Below are 24,474 nucleotides of genomic sequence, written 5' to 3' on the forward strand. Positions count from 1 at the left end.
CCTCTATTTACTGAACTTCAGGTATTACGATCCCTTTATGGCTATCGAACAATTATTTTATTTTGCGAACTAACTATTCACATATTACAGACTTTTCAAAATTATCAAACACTTGCTTTATTTTATGATACACTCATACCTTGGTACTGTGGACCTCACTTTAATGGATATTGAAAGCAGCAGATAAAATCTGGAGCAGCTGATTTTATTTGAAAGTCCCATGTGCTACTGATGGAGTTTCGGTAACACTGGACATGAGCCACTGCTCCAAGAACTGACCGCTTGTTGCAGATGGTCAGTTTGTTTACATCAGTGTAACAACACGTGTAACTCATTGCTCCATGGTTTTTGCCCTTATTATGTGTTGTTTTTGAATTACCATAATTTTCTATAACCATGCTATCTGGAGGAAATGTAGAAAAGACAACCAGTGAGTGACCTTGACACAATGCGCTCTCTCTCTCTCTCTCTCTGTGTGTGTGTGTGTGTGTGTGTGTGTGTGTGTGTGTGTGTGTGTGTGTGTGTGTGTGTGTGTGTGTGTGTGTGTGTGTGTGTGTGTGTGTGTGTCAACTTATCTGAGAGAGAGAGAGAGAGAGAGAGAGAGAGAGAGGAGAGAGAGAGAGAGAGAGAGAGAGAGAGAGAGAGAGAGAGAGAGAGAAGAGAGAGAGAGAGAGAGAGAGAGAGAGAGAGAGAGAGAGAGAGAGAGAGAGAGAGAGAGAGAGATACTACGTGACAATAAAAGAGAGACGAATGAGTGAGTGAGAGGGCAAGAGCAGAGGTGTGAGTGCCCGCTGTTTGATGAGTATTTTTCCTGCTAGCAGTTACATTAAAAGTTTCTACTCTCCACTCAGTCCCCTATCCTATTTAATTTCATTACTTTCCCTTTATTCCCTCTTAACGAGTCTCACACAGTTGAGAGCAGAAGAGTTGCCTATGAAGATAAAGTAATCAGTACCCACCCAGCCCCTACAGCTTAGTTGTTAGAATTGTCAGAAGTGAAGTGTTTTTGTTCACAATGGCCAGTGTTGAGATGAGGTGAGGTGGGTGGGTGTATATGTGTATGTCACCACCCCACCCCCTCTCTTGTATCACCTCTCCCTCTTTGGTAGCAGAGTGGGAGAGCATTCCACATCATGTTCCCCATGGTTAGTCACTACCCACAGGTTACACAAGATGGATGTACTAAGGCAGGCAGTGTTATTTGGAAGAGACTGGGAAGAGAATACAGTCAGATGGGGTTAGTTGAATTAAGGGGATAAGTGAGTAATTATCAGCTGTATGCCCTGGACTATCTAAGTAGCATAGGAGTCTCCACAGTAGTTTGCCAGGGAGTGTAGTTAAGTATAACGCATTCCATATCCAGGGGTGTGACTCCTTGGTTGCATGTGCGTGTAGGCTGAGTTCTTGTACAGTGAGTGGTGTATTTCCCTCCTGTTCATGTGTGGGCACTCGTCTGTATTTGTGTTGTTGTGTAAGTGCTACTGAGATTCCCAACACCCTTTCTGACACTGAAGATTCCGTTGAACTGCCTCGTGTAATTTATCTCTCTTCCTTTTAAGGGGGGAGGGGTATTGTATTACTGAGCAGGAGGGGTGTTATAATACTTCACTGGGAGTGGGTGATCTGTTATGAGGGTAGTATTCCCCTGGGGTATTATACCTTGACCATATATGTGTTGTTGCTCTTTATGATTGTTTCTCCTTAGATGTGGTTGTTGATTCTTTCACAGCTGTGTGAGTTAATGGTTGTAGTATTTCCCTTGTCTGTGGGTGGGTAAAACAGACTAGTGACCTCATTTGTGTAACCTGGTCTTATGACTTTTTTTTTTTCTTTATGTAGGATGGATACCAGCCAAGGGCAACAAAAATCCAAAGTCCACTGAGATGCCGGTCCCTGAATAGGGTCCAAAGTGGTAGTCAAAAACTGAATGATAAGTGTCTTGAAACCTCCCTCTTGAAGGAGTTCAAGTCATAGGAAATCATACAGGTTGTCCCATGAGTTAAGGTATATACTTTAGGATTTGATAGTTCAAGTAATTCTAAGTAAAAAATACTCTATACACATATGTTGTGTTTTGCTTTATTTTGTGATAAATTAATGTTTAAGTTATGTGTTGTAGGAACCACTCACCTGGGTGGGTCTCTGCCTCCTTCCTTTCCACCTCAGCTTGCCATGTACTTGAGTGGAGCCATGTGGTATTAAGTGATAGTTTTTTTGTGTACAATCTGTGCAGTCAAAGCCTTGCAGGAAACAGTTAGCAGATGACAGGTTAAATTTTTGTATGTGTTAGTGAAGAAAATGTACATGTAACACAGCAATACTGTGGTTAAGTGCTATTTATTAAATATACATGGTAACTTACTTTCATTTCACCCCCTCAACATGCAACAGTTGACATCTTCACACCAAAATGCCAAGCCTTGTCAATCAGCTGACTGTGAAAGTACATCTTTTTTGCTGCAGGGAAGATGCCTTTTACATTCAGTAACATTGAGTATTCAGACATGATATTCATGTGATGATATTCATGACATGATATTCATTCTATGATGGGAATATCCAGACTGCAGCAGCAGAATACAGACACAGCTACCCAAAAAGCAGAGTATTTTACAGAGTGTATCAGCATCTCCATGAGAGTATTTCTGCAACAGCTGAACATATTGGAGCAGCTTGACAGTATTGTCCAGATGAAAATATGAAGCCCCATCATCAATACAAGAATACAAACACAAATACACAAATACATAAAGGGGCAAAATTCATTTAACATAGCATAATTTAACAACACTTAGAAAGAATATCAAATAATCTAAAGAAACACTTACAGGAGTAGCAGAAACACTGGCCAGTCACAATGAAGTTGGTGAGTTGACATGTATGTTTAAAAACTAGCACCTAACATCACTGTATTGCTGTTACCTGTACATTATTTTCTTCACTGAAATGTAAAAAAAAAAAAAGTCATTTGCTGTTTCCTGTACATAAAAAAATGATCACTTAATGCCATGCAATGCCACTCAAGTATGTAGTGAGCCAAGGTGGGAAGGAAAGAGCTGGAGGCCCACCCAGGTGAGCAGTTACCACAACACACAACTTACATGTTACTTTCTCGCAAAATAAAGCAAAACACAACATATGTGTATGGAGTATTTTCAACTTAGAATTAGTTGAACTATCAAATCCTGAAGTATGTACCTTAAATCATGGTAAACCCAGTGTGGAGAATAATTTCAGTTACAATATAAGCATGAAAGCTGGACTCACTGGTGTGTTAACATAGCACGTGAAATATAGGAGCTAAAGACCTGTATTAATATACTTTGAAAGTTAAAAGTTACTTTCAAAGTAAAGATTACTTTCAAAGTTGCTCCTAACTCCTAGAAGTGCTTTCAAAGTGGGTGAAAGATAAAAGTACCTTGGAAGGTTTTACATAAGTTAAAGGTAAAGTTTGCTTTGTCAACAAAGGCAGAGTATACATACATACATGCATACACATCTGCATGTATGTGTTTGTGTATCATATATATATATATATATATATATATATATATATATATATATATATATATATATATATATATATATATATATATGGTGGAACCTTGGTTACCAAATGCTTCACCTTTTAACAAGTTTGTTTTTTAATAAAATTTTGAACTCATTATTGCTTCAATTGCAGTACCATAATTTGGGTTTAGAACAGTTATTTAATTTCAAATATTAAAAGACATAGTAAAAAGCTGCTGTTTATTACTAATTTATAATTTCCATAAATATTTAATTTATTTTTGTACATTTGGAGAAGAGACACAGAGTGTAAGACAGTAATTCAATCTTTGAAATAAGTAAATGTGATCCCATTGAAAAGCCTCAATATAAACAAATAGTTTTCGGCGCTCAGGAGCAATCCATCTGTGGCTCTCTCGATAACCCCCAGCGCCATCACTAACTGTATATTTCCAGTAGCTTTTCCCAGCAGCAAAATGTCTAAGTGTTATGATCACCTACATTTTGGCAGTAAGTGGGTTGCTCCTCTGTGTCCCTCTGTAAAGCTTCCCTCACTAGATCAGTGACAAAGAGAATACCTGCAGTCTAAATAGTATCTTCTGATGAGTTCTGTGTCACAAAGTTCATTCAGTACATCCTTTCTTGATAAATAATTTGTGAGCTGGTGATGTGAAGTGGTCATCTTGGCTGTGGGAGTGTCTTTCATGAGCCACTAAGACAGGTTAGGCTGATGTCTGGGAATGGATTAATCCATTTTACAATGACTCCTATTGCAAGAATATTATTTACTCACAAATTATTTATCCAGAAAGCATGTAATGAATGAACTTAGTGACACAGGACTCATCAGAAGATACTGTTTAGACTGATCTAGTAAGGGAAGCCTTACAGAAGGATATACAGAGGAGCAGCCCACTTACTGCCAAAATGAAGGTGATCATAATCCTTAGATATCTTGGTGCAGGGAAAAGCTACTGGAAAAATGCAGTTGTGTAGTAGTGATGGCATTGGGGGGTCATCAAGAGAGCCACAGGTAGCTCAGAATTACTCATGAGTGTCGAAAACTGTTTGTTTACATTGAGGCTTTTCAACAGGATCACATTTACCTTATTTCAAAGATTGAAATATTGTCTTCTGCTGTGTGTCTCTCCTTCAAATATATAAAAACAAAGTAGATATCTATTGAAACTATAAATTAGTAATAAATGGTAGCTTTGCTATCTCTTTTATTATTTGAAATCAAGTAACTTTGTTCTAGAACTGAATTATGGTACCACAACCAAAGCAATAATGAGTTCAATTTTTTTTAAATAAAATTGTTTGAAAAGGGAGATGTTCAGTAATCAAGGTTCCACTATATATATATATATATATATATATATATATATATATATATATATATATATATATATATATATATATATATATATATATATATATATGAGAGAGAGAGAGAGAGAGAGAGAGAGAGAGAGAGAGAGAGAGAGAGAGAGAGAGAGAGAGAGAGAGAGAGAAAGTACTATGCATATAATATGTATGTATGCATGCTTAATTTAGATGGGCAACAATGTCTACCCATATGGTCTTCTGGCCTGAAGTCACTCTTGGATAATTTTTATTCTTTGTTATACTACCGCCAAAAGTGACATCTTGTTATATTTTATTCAATATAATGTTGCTACATTTAGAAAAGTCACTACTTAAGCAGCATTTCTACTGTCAGGAGTAACTTTTACTTTGAAAGTAAAAGTTGCTTTTAGGAGCAACTTCTAGGAGCAAAGTTGAGGATAGGAGCACTTCTGGCAGTGCTCCTATGAGTACTCCTAGAAGTCTTTATTAATATGGACTTGATCTAGATAGCACCTATCATACACACACACACCTGTACTCGGCAATGGCAGTGTTCTCCTCAGTACGCACTCTGATCTCCTCCTGCAACTTGGAGCGGTCCACTAATTCTAGGAAGTCCACTTCATCATCCTCCAGGCCACGCACCATATTTTTGAACCTGAGAAGAGAAAGAGATCATGAGGTGTGTGTGTGTGTGTGTGTGTGTGTGTGTGTGTGTGTGTGTGTGTGTGTGTGTGTGTGTGTGTGTGTGTGTGTGTGTGTGTGTGTGTGTGTGTGTGTGTGTAATAAATAATAATAATAACAATAATAATAATAATAATAATAATAATAATAATAATAATAATAATAATGATAATAATAATAATAATAATAATAATAATAATAATAATAATAATAATAATAATAATAATAATAATAATGATAATGATAATAATAATAATAACTTACAGTTTACTTTTTCAAGTAGGCAGCCTTACCAGCTGAAAATATACACACATACATATACACCCTATTTAAGTATCTTACATTACAATAAATGTAATGTGCTGTCAAATGGTACCACCAACCTGGAAGAACAGGCCTGGGATGATCAGGCCAACCTGTGTATTTTTCAGGAGTTTGTTTCTCCTCTCTAAGAGGTGGGTCACAAGAGATTTACACCACATACCTAATCACTGTTAGGTGAATAGGAGCTACAATGCTAAAGTCCCAGTTATAAATTGGAAGTGCTTAGCACTGCACCACCAGGGTGTGTGTGTATGTGCGTGTGTGTTTACCCAGATGCAACATACAGGAAAGAAGCAACACTCATGCAGTCCCATCTCCATGTCTACTCTTGTCCAACATATTCTTAACACTGTGGATGTTTTTTTTGCACATACCACTTCTTCTTCCAGTCTGTTCCATGCTTCTATGCTTCTGCATGGGAAGTTATACTTCTTCACATCTCTCCTGCAAGTGGTCATCTTCATTCTATTACTATGTCCTCTAGTTTCTCTCTCATTCCGCACACACAGATTTTCTCAATCCAACTTCTACACTTTACTTACCATTCTGTACACCCCTATTAGAACTCCTCTCACTCTTCTTTCTTCCAGTGTCTGAAGCTTCATTATACTGAGTCCTTCCTTGTTTGGCAGAGCCTTTAGTTCTGATACTATCTTTGTTGATATTCCTTATACTCTTTCCAGCTTTTTTATGTTTCTTCTCATTGGGTGAACAGATTGCTGCAGCATATTCCAACCTCAGTTGTATCATTGTGACTATTATTTTTTCATAATTTCCTCATTGAAACATATGAATGCCGTCCATATGCTTTTCGATAGGTTAAGAACTGTCATGTTTTTATATGCTTCTCTGGTGACATGTTTTCCACCACAGTCACTCTCAGATCTCTTTCCTCCCCTACTCTCTTTACAGTTTCATTTCCATTTAATAGTCATATGTACTCATACATCTTCTGCCACTCATGACAATTCCACTTTTTTACATTTAGCAAAGTTAAACTCCATTTGCTATCCTCTACTCCAATCCCATATTTTATTCAAATCTCTCTCTGTAGTGCCTCACAATTACTCTAATTCCTCACCCCTTTTAGAAATTTCATGTCATCTGCAAAACAGACTCACATTGCCTGTTACTCCATACACCATATAAAGTTTACATGTATAGCAAAGATAATTTTGGAGCCAAAACCAATCCCTGTGGGACTCCACTTACAGGGCACCAGTTTAATATACACCAGTGCTCTGTTATCACTCACTTCTCTTGTTTTCTTGCTTCATTTCTATCCTAACATATTGCCAAGACAGTAAGTAGAGCATTAATAATTTCCCAATATTAATTCATACAGATGTTGATATATAAAATGTATAAAATAAAATACATGGTAGATGTTTTCATTCCTTCTTCTCACTATAGTACTCATAACCTGTGGTCTTGTGCCATGAAATAATCATTTGGCCACAACATGTTTAAAAGATAGGGAATATAACCATCTAAAAATAATCTGGTTTAAACAATGCCAGAATATCAATGGTCAACCTGTGCTAAGGGCAGCAGACACCTGCTGAAATGATAATTACTCCCAGTGAAGCCTCATGCACTGGATCAGGGGTGCTGTGAACTTGCTAATAATCCAGCTGTGACCTCACTGAACATTTCCCTTTGTGTGTCAGAACACAAGGGGGCAGTCACAGCCTGCCCTCTAAAGACAACTCTCTTCCTTCACACAAAATTACATGCACCTAATTACACACACACCTTCACTCAAAATTCCAAATTCAATATGACAACTCCTACACTAGCCTTGGAATCCCCGTCTGGGGACAAATGTCCACAGGTTGAACTGCTCTTCTGGTATTCACCTAAATGCCTTGACACTCTCCAACTTTTTTCTTCATTAACTTCTGCAACATTTGCAACCTTAGATCTAATTTTCAATCTGTAGAACAACAACTCTCCTCTACTTAAGGAGAAGGCAGTAGACACCTGCCGAAGTGATAATTACTCCCAGTGAGGCCTAAAGCACTGTTCTGGGGGTGCTGTGAACTTATCATTAAACCCAGCTGTGACCTCACTGAATGTTTCCCTTTATGTCTCACAACACAAAGGGGCAGTCACAGCCTGCCCTCTAAAGACAACTCTCTTCCTCCACACAAAACTACAAGCACCTAATAACACACACCCTTCACTCAAAAATTTAAAAATCATGGCAACTCCTACACCAGCCTCAGAGTCCCCATCTGGGGAGGGGACCATAAATGTCCCCAGATCGGACTGCCTTTCTGTTGACGATCCTAAGTGTCTTGACACCCCCCTGAACTTTTTCTTCATTAACTTCTGCAACATTTGCGGTCTAAGATCTAACTTTCAATCTGTAGAACATCACCTCTACTCTTCTAAACCTCATCTTCTTTTCTTCACTGAAACTCAGGTGTCTGAGGCAACTGACAGTAGCCCCTTTTCTGTTCCCTCCTACTTTCTCTATCCTCATTTTTGATCCAAAGCTGGATGCTGCGTTTATGTGCACAATGACAACCTGCTCTTGTGCCCACGCACTTGAATCTTCCGAGTCTTCTACCATCTGGCTACAACTACAGAGTCACTCTCAAACTAAATTTATCTGTGCTGTATACCTCTCACCTAACTCCTCTGACAATAAGAAATTCTTTGACTACTTAACTTCCAAAGTGGAGCACATTCTGACCCTCTTCCCTTTTGCAGAGATTTCCATTCTTAGAGACTTCAATGTTCACCACCAGCTTTGGCTTTCCTCTCCCTTCACTGATCATCCTGCTGAACTAGCCTTCAACTTTGCTATCCTCCATGACCTAGAGCAATTGGTGCAACACCTTACTTCTATTCCTGACCATCTTGGAGATATGCCCAACATTCTTGACCTTTTCCTGACCTCTAATCCTTTAAACACTTTAAACACTTTAAACACTTTATTATGTTTGTCTGTAGTACATATATAAGCTTAAGGTACAATTAATTGAAAGACAAACAGCCCCTTATGAAGCACAAGCTTTTTGGGCACACTTAATATCTACTTAATACTGAAATGTAAAACAACACTAAACTAAAAATCTAATTGAAGAAAATGTAAAAAAAAATAAATAAATAGCAATAACAAAAGATTTAGGGATAAATGGCTTTGCAAGAACAGGACGGAAAGGAGAAAAATCATAATTATACATGAGAAATAGAGAAAATTGAAGTGGAATCTGATTATAAACAAGCAAATATTTGTTTTGAGAATAATTAAACAAACAGAAATAAATATGTATATATACTAGAGGATACGAGTATAAACTATTTTAGTTACATTGGATATGAACTATTTGGTTACAATACCAAGAAACAAAATAATTGATATTGATAAAAATTGATTGAAGTACAAGATGTGTCAGTATTGAGACAATAAATATTCTTTTAGTTTTCTCTTAAAGATATTTACGCTTAATGAATTTTTTATATGTGACAGGGTGCTATTCCATATTTTGGGACCTTTATACATTAAAGAGTGTTGGTAGAGAGTTAAGGTATGATGGGGAATCTGTAGAGAATGCCTGTAGCGTGTGGAGTGGTTATGAGTTAGGGTCAGGGTATTGTTGTTGTTGGAATTTATCAATTTGAACATGTATGATGCAATAGAGAAGTTTGATATGTCAGAGAGTTGAAGGATTTTCATAGATTTAAAGAGTGGAGGTGTGTGTTGGAGGAAGTCACTATTAGTCATGATTCTAATAATTTTCTTGTGGAGGATGTTTAGATTTTGTAGATGACATGGGTAGGTAGTGGACCAAATTGGATTACAGTAGGTTAAGTGTGGGTATATATGGGCATAATACATGATTTTCATAATTTCCACTGGAACAAAGTTTTTTATTTTCAGCAATAGAGCTATTGATCTAGATAATTTTAGGCAAAGGTTTGATATGTGATATTTAAAGGTAAGATTATTGTCAAATGTGACTCCAAGAAATTTTGTCTTAGAAACTTGCGTGATATCTTTATCTAATATGGTAAGTCTAGGTAAGGGTTGGTATTTGGTGGTGGTATTTGTAAATAACATGTAGAAAGTTTTAGCTGTGTTAATTGTTAGGCGATTTGCAAGACACCATTCAGAAAAGGCAGATAATTCTAGGTTGGCTCTGTAGATTAGGTCAGTGGGATTATCACCAATCATGTACAAGGTGGAGTCATCAGCAAACTGTACAGTGTTGAAAGCAGTAGAGGCATTGCTGATATCGTTGATATATATCAGGAAAAGAATAGGGCCTAAGATGCTACCTTGTGGCACGCCAAGATGTATAGGTTTGATGGTTGATTTAGAGTTACTGTAGGATGTAAAATGAGATCGGCCAGTTAAATATGATTTGAACCAATTTTCCACACAACTGCGAATACCATAGTGACGTAATTTGTCTATTAGAATGTTTGGGTCAACTGTGTCAAAAGCTTTGCTGAAATCAATGAAAAATGGATATTATAGACTTATGTTTATTCAAGGCATCGTGTAGGTCAGAGGTAAACACATTTATAGCGTCAAAAGTATTTAGTCCGGGGCGGAAACCAAATTGCCTATTATTTAAGAGTTTTTGTGAATTGAGGTAGTTCATGAGGAAGTTCTTCATAATGATTTCAAATATTTTAGAGAACACTGGTAAAATAGAGATTGGTCGGTAGTTTGAGATATTAGTTTTACTTCCCGATTTATGGATAGGGATAATTTTTGCCAGCTTGAATCTATTAGGGAAAACTCCATCTTTTATTGAATCATTGAATAATTTTGAGAGTGGCTCTGCTAGAAGATTTTTGTTCTCTTTGATTATTTTCACAGGTATTTCATCCGTAGGGCATTTTTTATTTTTTAAGGCAGAAATAGCTTTTACTATGTCATTTCCTGTCACTATGGGAATATTCATGGAATTTAGGAAATTACCTCTGAGATAAGAAATGTGTGAGTTTTGAGCTCTAGGAAGCTGGGAGCTAAGTTGAGGTGCAATTTGTGAAAAATAGGTGTTGAATGCATTTGAAATTTCATGTGGAGTGTGTAGGACTGTGTCATTATAGTGTAGTGTGTGGGAGACCGTCTTGTTATTATTATTAATGTTTTCTATTTCGGTAATTAGTTCCCAAACTTTTTTTGTGTTAAGTCTAAAATTTTCAAACCTTTGTAGGTAATATTCAGATTTTTTGCGTTTTATTAAGTTATTTAGATAATTTCTGTAATGTTTGTAGTGGTCCATTGTAATTGACCCTAGTTTGTATAGTTTGTACAGCTGATATTTATGTTTTGTTGAATTTATTAACCCCTGTGTTAAACAAGGCTTACTCAGTCTTTTGGATGTGATAGTTTTGGTTATTTTGGGGAAGCAGGAATAGTATATTTTATATAATTTATCCAGAAATATGTCGCAGTTTGTGTTTGTGTCACTGCTAGTGAGGTAGAGATTCCAGTCTGTATTTGATAGGGTCTGTGTGAATTTCAACCGATTTACTCTATTTTGTAGCCTAAAATCAACTTTGTGGTGAATATTGCACACTTTATCAGAGACTGGAATATTGATAAACACTGGAAGGTGGTCACTGATAGGAAAGTGGAAAATTCCAGAAGAGACTGGTTCATTGAAGTTTGTCCAGACGTGATCCAATAAAGATGGTGCTGCAGTTGTATTTATGTCTGAAAATCTTGTTGGTCGAGATATATGTGGGAAGTAATTGTTTGATTGCATAGTTGTAATGAAAGAGTTAGTAGGAGGGTGTGACACATGTTCAAGAAGGTTTATATTGAAGTCACCTATGAGTATATTCCTGTTGCTTGTGAAAAAGTTATTTGAAAGAAGATTATCAATATATGCATTAAATTCATTTACTTTAGCATGTTTACTATTTGGTCTGTAAATACAAGAAACAGAGTAGGAGGTAGTAGGTAGAATAATTTTCACACTACATAGTTCAGCATTTTCATCACACATGCAAAAATCCTTAATAATTTCACTTTGTAGGTCAATATTTACATAAATTGCAACACCCCCACCTGGAGAGTATAAAGGCCTGTGAACATGATATGACTTATAGCCATCAATTTCGTGAAGGTGAACATTATTTGCATTGAGCCAGGTTTCACTTATACATAAGATATCAGGGAGTTTGGGAAGAGATTTGATAAAAGAGATTACTTGGTCATAATTTTTGTTTAGTGAGCGGGCATTTATATGGAGAATATTGATATAGTCAGCGCTACTTCTTGGTATAACATTCATGTATGAGGTAAGGTCATGATAATTACAGATATCATCTAACTCAAGAGATAAGTACATGGAATTTATTATTTCTATGCCGATGCCATCAGATTCATTGTTGTCTTCTAAGTCGTTGAAAAGTGTATTGAGGAGATTCTCACTAGTAAAGTTCATGATATAGAAAGGGGAATTAAAGAAAGGCTAGTAGAAAAGGAGACAAGTATGGGTAGCAGAGAGGGAGGAGGGAGTGGAAGGGATTTGGAAAAGTTTAAGGGAGAGGAAAGGAAGGATATGATAAGAAGAGATAGAGAAGAATAATCAAAGAATAAGGAAATACATAATAAAAAATCAAAATAAAAATTAAATAAAAAGAAATTGGAAGGCTTACCAGGTATGTCATAAGAAGGGTGGAAGGTAGATTACAAAATGTTTGCAGAATTTGGTGATCAAAAGGATTAAGTTGATAAAACTATAAATGTTCAAGATATTGGCAAAGTAAAGATGATAGAATAAAGCTTCATACCCAAGATATTGGCAAAGTAATAGATAAATAGGCAAAGTAGTAGATGATAAAAGAAAGTTTCATATGATGAAATCTAGAAAAAATTTAGATGAATAATAATAAGTTGGAGACATGCATAGGATATGCATAGGATATGATCCTGCTTATGCTGTCACCCTTTATTCTCCGTTGGGCTCCTGCGATCAAAATCTCATATCTTTATCTCGTCCTATCGCTCCAATCCGTCCTCAGGATCCCCCTAAGCGAAGGTGCCTCTGGCATTTTGCCTCTGCTAGTTGGGGGGACCTGAGGAGATATTTTGGTGATTTTCCTTGGAATGACTATTGCTTCCGTGTCAGAGACTTGTCTTTGTGTGCTGAGCGCATAACAGAGGTGATAGTGTCTGGCATGGAGGAGTACATTCCTCACTCTTTTTCTCGTCCTAAACCTTCTAAACCTTGGTTTAACACAGCTTGTTCTCGTGCTATACATGATTGAGAGGTGGCCCACAAAAGGTACTTAAGCCTTCCATCACCAGAATCTCATGCACTTTATATTTCTGCCCGGAACCATGCCAAGTCTGTTCTCCAACTAGCCAAAAACTCCTTCATTAACAAAAAATGTCAAAACAGAAAATGTCGAAACTGTGCCTCTGTGCAAGCACAGAGGCACAGTTTCGGAGAACAATAGGAGGAACCCCATCAGGTCCATAAGCCTTCCAAGGGTTTAGGCCAGCAAGGGCATGGAAAACATCATTGCAAAGAATTTTAATAGGTGGCATGAAGTACTCAGAGGGTGGAGGAGAGGGAGGAACAAGCCCAGAATCGTCCAAGGTAGTTTTTAGCAAAGGTTTGAGCGAAGAGTTCAGCTTTAGAAATAGATGTGATAGCAGTGGTGCCATCTGACTGAAATAAAGGAGGGAAAGAAGAAGCAAAGTTATTGGAGATATTTTTGGCTAGATGCCAGAAGTCACGAGGGGAGTTAGATCTTGAAAGATTTTGACACTTTCTGTTAATGAAGGAGTTTTTGGCTAGTTAGAGAACAGACTTGGCATGGTTCCGGGCAGAAATACAAAGTGCATGAGATTTTGGTGATGGAAGGCTTAAGGACCTTTTGTGGGACACCTCTCTATCATGTATAGCATGAGAACAAGCTGTGTTAAACCAAGGTTTGGAAGGTTTAGGTTGAGAAAAGGAGTGAGGAATGTATGCCTCTATGCCAGACATTATCACCTCTGTTATGCGCTCAGCACACAAAGACGGGTCTCTGACACGGAAGCAGTAGTCATTCCAAGGAAAATCAGCGTAACACCTCCTCAGGTCCCCCCAACTAGCAGAGGCAATATGCCAGAGGCACCTTCGCTTAGGGGGATCCTGAGAAGGGATTGGAGGGATGGGACAAGATACAGATATGAGATTCTGATTGGAGGAACCCAATGGAGAAGAAAGGGTGACAGCATAAGCAGAAAGATTAGAGGTCAGGAAAAGGTCAAGAATGTTGGGCGTATCTCCAAGACTGTCAGGAATACGAGTAGGGTGTTGCACCAATTGCTCTAGGTCATGGAGGATAGCAAAGTTGAAGGCTAGTTCACCAGGATGGTCAGTGAAGGGAGAGGAAGGCCAAAGCTTGTGGTGAACATTGAAGTCTCCAAGAATGGAGATCTCTGGAAAAGGGAAGAGGGTCAGAATGTGCTCCACTTTGGAAGTTAAGTAGTCAAAGAATTTCTTATAGTTAGAGAAGTTAGGTGAAAGGTATACAGGACAGATAAATTTAGTTTGAGAGTGACTCTGTAGTCATAGCCAGATGGTGGAAAACTCGGAAGATTCAAGAGCATGGGCATGAGAGCAGGAGCTTTGGATCAAAAATGAGTATAGAGAAAGTAGGAGGGAACAGAAAAGGGGCTACTGTCAGTTGCCTCAGACACCTGAGTTTCAGTGAGGAAAAGAAGATGAGGTTTAGAAAAGGAGAGGTGGTGTTCTACTGATTGAAAATTAGATCTTAGACTGCGAATGTTGCAGAAGTTAATTAAGAAAAAGTTCAGGGAGGTGTCAAGACACTTTGGGTCGTCAACAGAAAGGCAGTCCGACCTGGGGACATTTATGGTCCCCTCCCCAGATGGGGACTCCGAGGCTGGTGTAGGAGTCGCCATGATAATTTTTAAATTTTTGAGTGAAGGGTGTGTGTGTTATTAGGTGCTTGTAGCTTTGTGTGGAGGAAGAGAGTTGTCTTTAGAGGGTAGCCTGTGACTGCCCCCTTGTGTTGTGAGACACAAAGGGAAACAATCAGTGAGGTCACAGCTGGGTTTAATGATAAGTTCACAGCATATATATATATATGCTGTGAACTTATATATATATATATATATATATATATATATATATATATATATATATATATATATATATATATATATATATATATATATATATATATATATATATATATATATTTATTTCTTAACATGTCATTTTCCAAGTTTACCCTAAAAAGGAGCACATTTTCTAAGTGTCCCCCATGTTCTGTTTTCCTCTTGTGCATATCTTTATTCTTAGTTATAAGTTAGTATAAGGCTTATTTACTCATTTTATATCATGTAGCATTATTCTCTTCATAATTTAAGTTCTTTATATGCATGTATATGTAAAGGAAAAGGTGTATTTGAAGGTGAAATGTTTTGAGGCGAAAAGCAATATCTGTCTCTTTTATCTGAGTAAGCAGAATTTCAGGATGCATGGAAGCCCTGATGGGGAACAAGGGGTAGCGTTCTCCTGGGATAAATTTGGATGGTGTTGTGGTGATTGAGCGAGAATGTGGAGGTAATCACGATGCGGTGGCGTAAACCTGATATCCAGGATCAGGTTGGTGAGTCTTCTGTGTTACCAAGAGCTCTTGTTTGGTGAAATTTGGTTGGCAAGTTGTGTCAGTGACATAATGCAGAGGGGTAGCATCAGGGTGATAGGCAGCCATTTTGTGGTTAGGGTTATAGTGGTGATGTGACATTATTAGTGTCTCTGGAGACAGTGTTGTGCTGTTGTAGGTGAACTGTGACGGTGGTGATGATGTCTTGTGAGGTTTGAGGAGGTGAAATACGGGAATAGTTGTTTGAGGACACAATGACTGTCTGGAAAAATTCTTGCAGCTAGGGAAGATATTCTGGCAGCCTGTGAAGAGGCTGAAGGATTTTAGCACTTTGTGAATGAAGTGATGGCAATGTCATATTTGTGTGTTTATCTTTTAAGCAACAGGGGAGGCAACATAAGAGCATGAAATAAAGGGAAATATATTGTGACTGAGTGTGCGAATTACCCTGTGTTGGTTTAGGGTAGAAATTTGTTCCCTAATTTCCTTTAATGTGTATTACCTCAATTTTTTTGTAAGTTAACATTATTATTAATATATTCATGCCACTGACAATTGTAAAGAGTGACAGCTGATCCCTCTGTTACTGAGTACAAGGTACTTCCACTCCACTCCCAGAGAACCTAAGCCATGACCCAACCACCCTTGGATCCTTAGTGCATAGAGCAATCTAATTATCACCACTGAGGCAGTGTTATCACTCTTTTGTCATATGTGTGTGTGTGTGTGTGAATGAAGGTTGTGAGATTGTTGGGCTGATATATATATATATATATATATATATATATATATATATATATATATATATATATATATATATATATATATATATATATATATATATATATATATATACCAAGAGCTCTAGTTTGGTGGAATTTGGTTGGTAAGTTGTGTCAGTGACATAATGCAGAGGGGTATATATATATATATATATATATATATATATATATATATATATATATATATATATATATATATATATATATATATATATATATATATATATATATATATATTGTGTGTGTGTATTATTTTTCTTTTGATGAAATTATTCTGCCCGGAACCATGCCAAGTTTGTTCTCCAACTAGCCAAAAACTCCTTCATTAACAGAGAATTTCAAAACCTTTCAAGATCTAACTCCCCTCGTGATTTCTGGCATCTAGCCAAAAATATCTCCAATAACTTTGCTTCTTCTTCTTTCCCTCCTCTATTTCAACCAGATGACACCACTGCTATCACATCTATTTCTAAAGCTGAACTCTTCGCTCAGACCTTTGCTAAAAACTCTATCTTGGACGATTCTGGGCTTGTTTCTCCCTCTCCTCCACCCTCTGACTACTTCATGCCACGCATTAAAATTTTTCGCAATGATGTTTTCCATGCCCTCACTGGCCTAAACCCTCGGAAGGCTTATGGACCTGATGGGGTCCCTCCTATTGTTCTCCGAAACTGTGCCTCCGTGCTTGCACCTTGCCTAGTCAAACTCTTTCAGCTCTGTCTGTCAACATCTACCTTTCCTTCTTGCTGGAAGTTTGCCTACATTCAACCTGTTCCTAAAAAGGGTGACCGTTCTAATCCCTCAAACTACCATCCTATTGCTTTAATTTCCTGCCTATCTAAAGTTTTTGAATCTATCCTCAACAGGAAGATTCTTAAACATCTATCACTTCACAACCTTCTATCTGATCGCCAGTATGGGTTCTGTCAAGGCTGCTCTACTGGTGATCTTCTGGCTTTCCTTACTGAGTCTTGGTCATCCTCTTTTAGAGATTTTGGTGAAACTTTTGCTGTTGCCTTGGACATATCAAAAGCTTTTGATAGAGTCTGGCACAAAGCTTTGATTTCCAAACTACCCTCCTACGGTTTCTATCCTTCTCTCTGTAACTTCATCTCAAGTTTCCTTTCTGACTGTTCTATTGCTGCTGTGGTAGACAATCACTGTTCTTCTCCTAAATCTATTAACAGTGGTGTTCCTCAGGGTTCTGTCCTGTCACCCACTCTCTTCTTATTATTCATTAATGATCTTCTAAACCAAACTTCTTGTCCTATCCACTCCTACGCTGATGATACCACCCTGCACTTTTCCACGTCTTTTCATAGACGTCCAACCCTTCAGGAGGTAAACATATCACACAGGGAAGCCACAGAACGCCTGACTTCTGATCTTTCTAAAATTTCTGATTGGGGCAGAGCAAACTTGGTATTGTTCAATGCCTCAAAAACTCAATTCCTCCATCTATCAACTCAACACAACCTTCCAGACAACTATCCCCTCTTCTTCAATGACACTCAACTGTACCCTTCTTCTACACTGAACATCCTCAGTCTGTCCTTTACTTATAATCTGAACTGGAAACTTCACATCTCATCTCTAGCTAAAACAGCTTCTATGAAGTTAGGTGTTCTGAGACGTCTCCGCCAGTTTTTCTCACCCCCCCCAGCTGCTAACTATGTACAAGGGCCTTATCCGTCCATGTATGGAGTATGCTTCACATGTCTGGGGGGGGGGTTCCACTCATACTGCTCTTCTAGACAGGGTGGAATCAAAAGCTTTTCATTTCATCAACTCCTCTCCTCTAACTGACTGTCTTCAGCCTCTCTCTCACCGCCGCAATGTTGCATATCTAGCTGTCTTCTACCGCTATTTTCATGCTAACTGCTCTTCTGATCTTGCTAACTGCATGCCTCCCCTCCTTCCACAGCCTCGCTGCACAAGACTTTCTTCTTTCTCTCACCCCTATTCTGTCCACCTCTCTAACGCAAGAGTTAACCAGTATTCTCAGTCATTCATCCCTTTCTCTGGTAAACTCTGGAACTCCCTGCCTGCTTCTGTATTTCCACCTTCCTATGACTTGAATTCCTTCAAGAGGGAGGTTTCAAGACACTTATCCACCAATTTTTGACCACTGCTTTGACCCTTTTATAGGACTGGCATTTTAGTGGGCATTTTTTTTTTTATTAGATTTTTGTTGCCCTTGGCTAGTGTCCTTCCTACATAAAAAAAAAAAAAAGTCTGAAATGTGCTATTTTGTTTTACTACAACTATGATGGTTTGTAGAATATGGGCCCTGAGGAACACCACTCTTAATAGAGTCAGGAAAAGACTATTTACCACAACAACAATAGAATGGTCAGAAAGGAAACTTGAGATGAAGTTACAGAGAAAAGGATAGAAGGATAGTTTGCAAATCAAAGCTTTGTGCCAGATTTTATCAAATGTTCTTGATATGCCCAAGGCAACAACAAAAGTTTCACCAAAATCCCTAAAAGAGGATGACCAAGGAAGAAAATCCAAAAGATCACCAGTAGAGTGGCCATGACGGAATCCATACTAGTGGTCAGATATAAGGTTGTGAAGTGATAGCTGTTTAAGAATCTTTCTGTTGAGGATAGACTTAAAAACTTAGAGGCAAGACATTAAAGCAATAGCACAGTAGCTTGAGGGATCAGAGTGGTCATTCTTTTTAGAAACAGGCTGAATGTAGGCAAACTTCCAGCAAGAAAGAAAAGATGTTGAAAGAGTTGGAAGAATTTGACTATGAAAGGTGAAAGCATGAAGGCATAGTTTCTGAGAAAAAGAGGAGGGATCTCATCAGATTCATAAACCTTCTGAGGGTTAAAGCCAGCAAAGACATGGAAAAATCTTTGCAAAGGATCTTGATGAAATAGTTGGAGGGTGGAGAAGAGGGAGGAACAAGCACTGAATCATCCAAGGTAGAGTTTTTAGCAAAGGTCTGAGCAGAGTTCAGCTTTAAAGATAGATAAGATAGCAGTGGTGCAGTGGTGCCATCAGGTTGAAAGAAAGGAAGGGAAGATGAAGAAACAAAGTTATTAGAGATATTTTTTGCATGGTGTCAATGGTCACAAATCTATAAAGATTTGAGCATTTTCTATTGATAAAGGAGTTTTTGACTAGTTGGAGAACTGACTTGGCATGATTCTGGGCTCAAAAACCACTTGTGGGCCACCTCTCTATCATATATAATTTAAAAATAACCTAAGTTAAACCAAGGTTTGGAAGGTTCAGAGCAAGATAAAGATTAAGGTAAGTATGCTTCCATGCCAGACACTATCACTTCTGTTATGCACTCAGCACACAGAAATGGATTTCTGACACAGAAGCAGTACTCAATCCAAGGAAAATCAGAATAATACCTCCTCAGGTTCCCCCAATTAGCAGAGGCAAATTGGCAGAGGAATCTCTGCTTAGAAGAATCCTGAGGAAGCTGTAAAGTTGTAGTTACAGGAACCCAATGGAAAAGACAGAGTGACAGCATAAGCAGAAGGATCTGAGGTTAAGAAAAAGTCAAGAAAGTTTGGCCTATCTCCAAGACAGTCAGGAATACGAGAAGAGTGTTGCATTAATTGTTTTAGGTCATGGAGGATAGCTAAGCTTACCAGATTGGTAAATGAAGGGAAAGGAAAGCCAAAACTGATGGTGAACATTGAAATCTCCAGGAATGGAGATCTTTGCAAAAGGAAGAGGTCCAAATTTTCAATCATTTGGCTCCACTTTAGAAGTTAAGTGATCAAAGAATTTTTTATAGTCAGAGGAGTTAGGTGAGAGGTATACAGCATCAATAAATTCAATTTGAGAATGACTGTGGTCATACCCAGATGATAAAAAAACTGGAAGATTCAAAAGCCTGGGCATGAGCAAATTAGGTTGTTGCACACAGACAGGGCTTGCTGTCAATTGCCTCACTGCATTTAAGTGGGGAAAAAAGATAAGGTTTAGTAGAGGAGAGGTGATCTTCCACATATTAAAAATCAGATCTAAGGCTGCAAATGTTGCAGAAATTCAAGGGAGGGTGTCAAGACATTTAGGGTCAATACCAGAAGGAGAGCAGTCCCCTCCCCAGAAAGAGACTCTGAGGCTGGTGTTGGAAAGGTCTCTAATTCTGAATTTTGAGAGAAGGGTGGGTGTGAATTAGGTATGTGTAGAGTTGTGTGAAGGAAGAGTTGTCTTGAGAGGGCAGGCTGCTGCCCTCTTGAGTTAGACATAAAGGGAAACAAACATTCAGTGAGGTTCACTGTATTGCTATGTTATCTGTATATTTTCTTCAATGATACATACAAAAACTTTAATCTGCCATTTGCTGTTTCCTGTAAGGATTCAGCTGCATAGATTATACACAAAAATTATCACTTTATGCCACATGACACCACTCAAGTAGTGAGGTAAGGAGGAAGGGAGGAAGGCAGAGGCCCACCCAGGCAAGTGGCTCCCATAACAAAACTTGGACATCAATTTCTTGCAAAATAAAGTGAAACACAGCATATGTGTAAAGCATATTTTCATATTTTCAACTTAGAATTACTTTGACTATCATCCCAAGGTATGTACCTTAATTCACAGGACACCCTGTATACATAATCTTTAGGGATTCAGACACTAAACTTTGAATTTATTAACAACCACTTTAACATAAAAGCTAATGACACTAATTTATAATGTCTTCAGTTTCTTGCAACTCTAAAAATAATGACAATCTTCCATGGAATGCACTAACAGCAGATATCAAGAAATCACTCTTCACTAATAATCTGTTCATGTTTAAAAGTTAAAACTTATTTTATATATATCAATCCTTCCCTAAGAATTTTCTACACTTGATAATAATGACAATGGAATGTTTCCTCATGTCAAAATGAAATTATAACTTACATTGACTGTATAACATTTCATGTTTTTATTTATACATAAATCCGTCAATCAGGGAATTCTTGTTTGATAGACTGTGCTTGAACTTGATATCCCTAACAACCTTAGTTTCTATGATTCAGTGATGGGAATAAAATTGCATATTTACATATTCCAAACTATTGGAAATATCTATATTCATATCAGGGAAATTACACCTTTATGTGTGTGTGTGTGTGTGTGTGTGTGTGTGTGTGTGTGTGTGTGTGTGTGTGTGTGTGTGTGTGTGTGTGTGTGTGTGTGTGTGTGTGTGTGTGTGTGTACACATGCAAGCGCGTGCATTTACCTAGTTGTGGTTTGCAGGAGGGAAGTAATCTCATAGTATCCCATCTCTATATCTATCCAGTTTGGTCTTAAAAGCATGGACAGTTTCGGCATTCACAATATCTTCAATGAGTTCATCCCATTTGTTCACACTTCTGTAAGGAAAACTATACTTCTTGATGTCTCTTCTACAGTTAACTTTCTTCAAGTTCTTACTGTCCCCTTGTACTGTGTGTGTGTGTCTAAATTTATAAAACATTCTTTGTCCAATTTTTCCATACCATTTATCATTCTATAGATGTTTATTAAATCTCCTCTTTCGCTCCTATTTTCAAGGGTAGGAATTTCCAACATTCTTAATTTCTCTTCATAGGTTGACTTACTCAACTCCAGAACCATCTTAGTGACTGCTCTTTGTACTCTTTCCAATTTATAATTGTTACTCCTAAATCCATTCCTTCTTTTGATTTCTTTAACTTCACACCATCCATCTCATAATGATATTGTATTCTTTTTTTTACTCTTACTAAACTCCATTACTTTACATTTACTTAAACTGAATTCCATTTGCCAAGATTTACCATATTTTATGGCTTATAAGACGCACTTAAAAAAAAAAAAAAAAAAATACCCTGGAAAATACTAGTGCGTCTTCCAAGACGAATGTTGTATTGTGAGGCAACACCCAGGCTCAAGGGAGTTTGTACACTTGACTGATACCGATGTGGATTTGTATGATGAGTCATTACGCTATGATGTTAGATTAAGTACTATTTAATTCAACCTTTTATATGATGTAAACTCAGTACTTAGCTGTTACAAGTATTTCCAATACCATAATCCTTCCTGGAGCTGAACCACAAGCTTAGCCTTAAGCATAACCTCTGCCCTGTAGCACGCTCTGTTTATTATGGTACTGGCAGCGGCAGGCGGCAGCCTTCCCATTCTTGATCTTGATTTGAATCATATAAAACGTTTGCTTTTACTATGCTCGAAATATATAAAATGTTTGCTCACACTATGTTCGAAGCATAAACAAAACGTTTGCTCACACTCTTTTGCCATTAAATATATCAGTTACCACCTGGCTGTCACACGTATCACAAACTTTTTCCTGAAATTATCACCCATGGCTACTTCATCGAAACAGTTTAGTTATACTATTGCATACAAGCTACAAGTTGTATAATATGCCAAAGAACATGGAAACAGAGCTGCAGAAAGACACTTTGGACCACCACCTACTGAAAAAACGATTAGGCAGTGGAGGAAACAAGAAGAATTGAGAGAAACTGGAAACAAGGCGAAGCACAATTTACGTCAAGTACCAGCAAAATGGCCAGTTAGAAAAAGGCTTGTGCACGTGGATAATGGAACACAGAAATTTGGGGATTGCAGTTACAACAAAAATGATAATCATAGAAGCAAGAAAACTTGCAACAGACATGGGAGTAGAAGACTTCAAGGGCACTGTGTCTTGGTGTTTTCGCTTCATGAAGCGAAACGGGTTAAGCTTGCAAACAAGGGCTAAAATATCACAAAAGATGCCCAAGGAATATGAACAGAAAATAATGACCTTCCATCAATTTATCATTAATGCTAGAAAGCAGAAAAGTTATGGTGAATGTGTTCTTGTATGAGAATAACTATTTTTTCTTAGAAATCTCTTTCAAATATTAGGGTGCGTCTTCCACGGTGCAGCGTCTTATAAGCCGTAAAATACGGTACTCCAACTATTTATTTTATTTAAATCATCTTGCAGTACCATACAGTCATTTACATTTTCTACCCTTCTCATCAGCTTAGCATCATCTGCAAATAATTTCATATAACTATCTATTTCTTCATTCATGTCATTCACATATATTACGACATTATCGGTCCCAACACTGACCCCTGTGGGACACCACTAGTTACTTTCAGCCAAGATGAATTTTTGTCTTGTATTATAGTTCTCATCTCTCTACCATCCAGATAATCCTCCATCCACTCCAGCAGTCTTCCTACAATTCTTCCATAAATTTTTTAATCTTCCGTAGCAATCTTCAGTGCGGTACTTTGTCCTAAGACTTCTTCGAGTCTAAGAAGACACCATCCACCCATCCGTCTCTCTCCTGCACAATATCGACTACCCTTGAATAAAAGGACAATAAGTTCATGGAACATGACCTTTCCCTTCTAAATCCAAATTGACAATTTACTAAAACTTTATCTCTTTCTAAGTGTTCCATTCATCTTTCACTTATCGTTCTTTCAAATAGTTTTCCTACAATATTAGTCAATGACACGGGTTTATAATTTAGTGGATTTCCTTATTTCCTCCTTTGAATATTTGTGTAATATTTGCTCTCTTCCAATCTTTTTTGGTACTCTTCTCTGTGACAATGATGTCACCACCATACTGTGAATTTTATCAGCCAGTTGTTCTCTACATTCTTTCAATATCAGTTTGATACTCCACTTGGACCAGTTGCTTTATTTACATCAAGTTCTTCCATCACCTTAAGTATTTCTTCATAACTGACTGGGACTGTACTTAGTACATTCATTCCAGCATCAAACTCCCCTTCCACAGTAAATACTGATCTGAAACTTTTGTTCATAATCTCTGCCATGTCCTGTGCATCCTCATAGACTTTTCCTTCAACTTTCAATCTTGATACACCTTGATACCTTCTCTCTTCTTCATCTTCCCATTAATATGTGTAAAGAATAGTTTGGGTTTATTTATACACTTTTCTATTATATCTCTTTCATAGTTTCTTCTCTCCATTCTCGTTATCTCAATGTACTCGTTTCTGGCATCAATATATTCCTCCCATCTACCCTCAATTTTCCTCTTCTATCTATTCCAAGCATTTAACTTACAATTCCTAGCCTTTTTGCATTTGATATTGAGCCATTCCTTACCCTTACCTCCTTTAGGTACAAATTTCTCCACAACAGTATTATATATCCTTATAAATTCAACCCATTTTTCCTGAACATCTTCTGCGTGTTCAAGTCCTTCCAGTCCACGGCAACAAAG

At 37.6% G+C, this 24,474-nt stretch overlaps 1 protein-coding gene across 3 annotated transcripts in view; it reads right to left on the reverse strand.

The window, feature by feature from the left end:
* The window catches only part of LOC135112703 (PSME3-interacting protein-like), a 63,814-nt gene that overhangs the window by 17,438 nt on the left and 21,902 nt on the right, over positions 1-24,474 (reverse strand). For all 3 annotated transcript variants that reach the window (XM_064027408.1, XM_064027418.1, XM_064027399.1), the window contains one exon: positions 5,393-5,518. In XM_064027408.1, coding sequence (XP_063883478.1) covers positions 5,393-5,518 — 126 coding nt within the window. The remainder of the gene's footprint in view (positions 1-5,392; positions 5,519-24,474) is intronic.

This window comes from Scylla paramamosain, chromosome 2, assembly GCF_035594125.1.
Source record: "Scylla paramamosain isolate STU-SP2022 chromosome 2, ASM3559412v1, whole genome shotgun sequence".
NCBI classification, from domain to species: domain Eukaryota; kingdom Metazoa; phylum Arthropoda; class Malacostraca; order Decapoda; family Portunidae; genus Scylla; species Scylla paramamosain.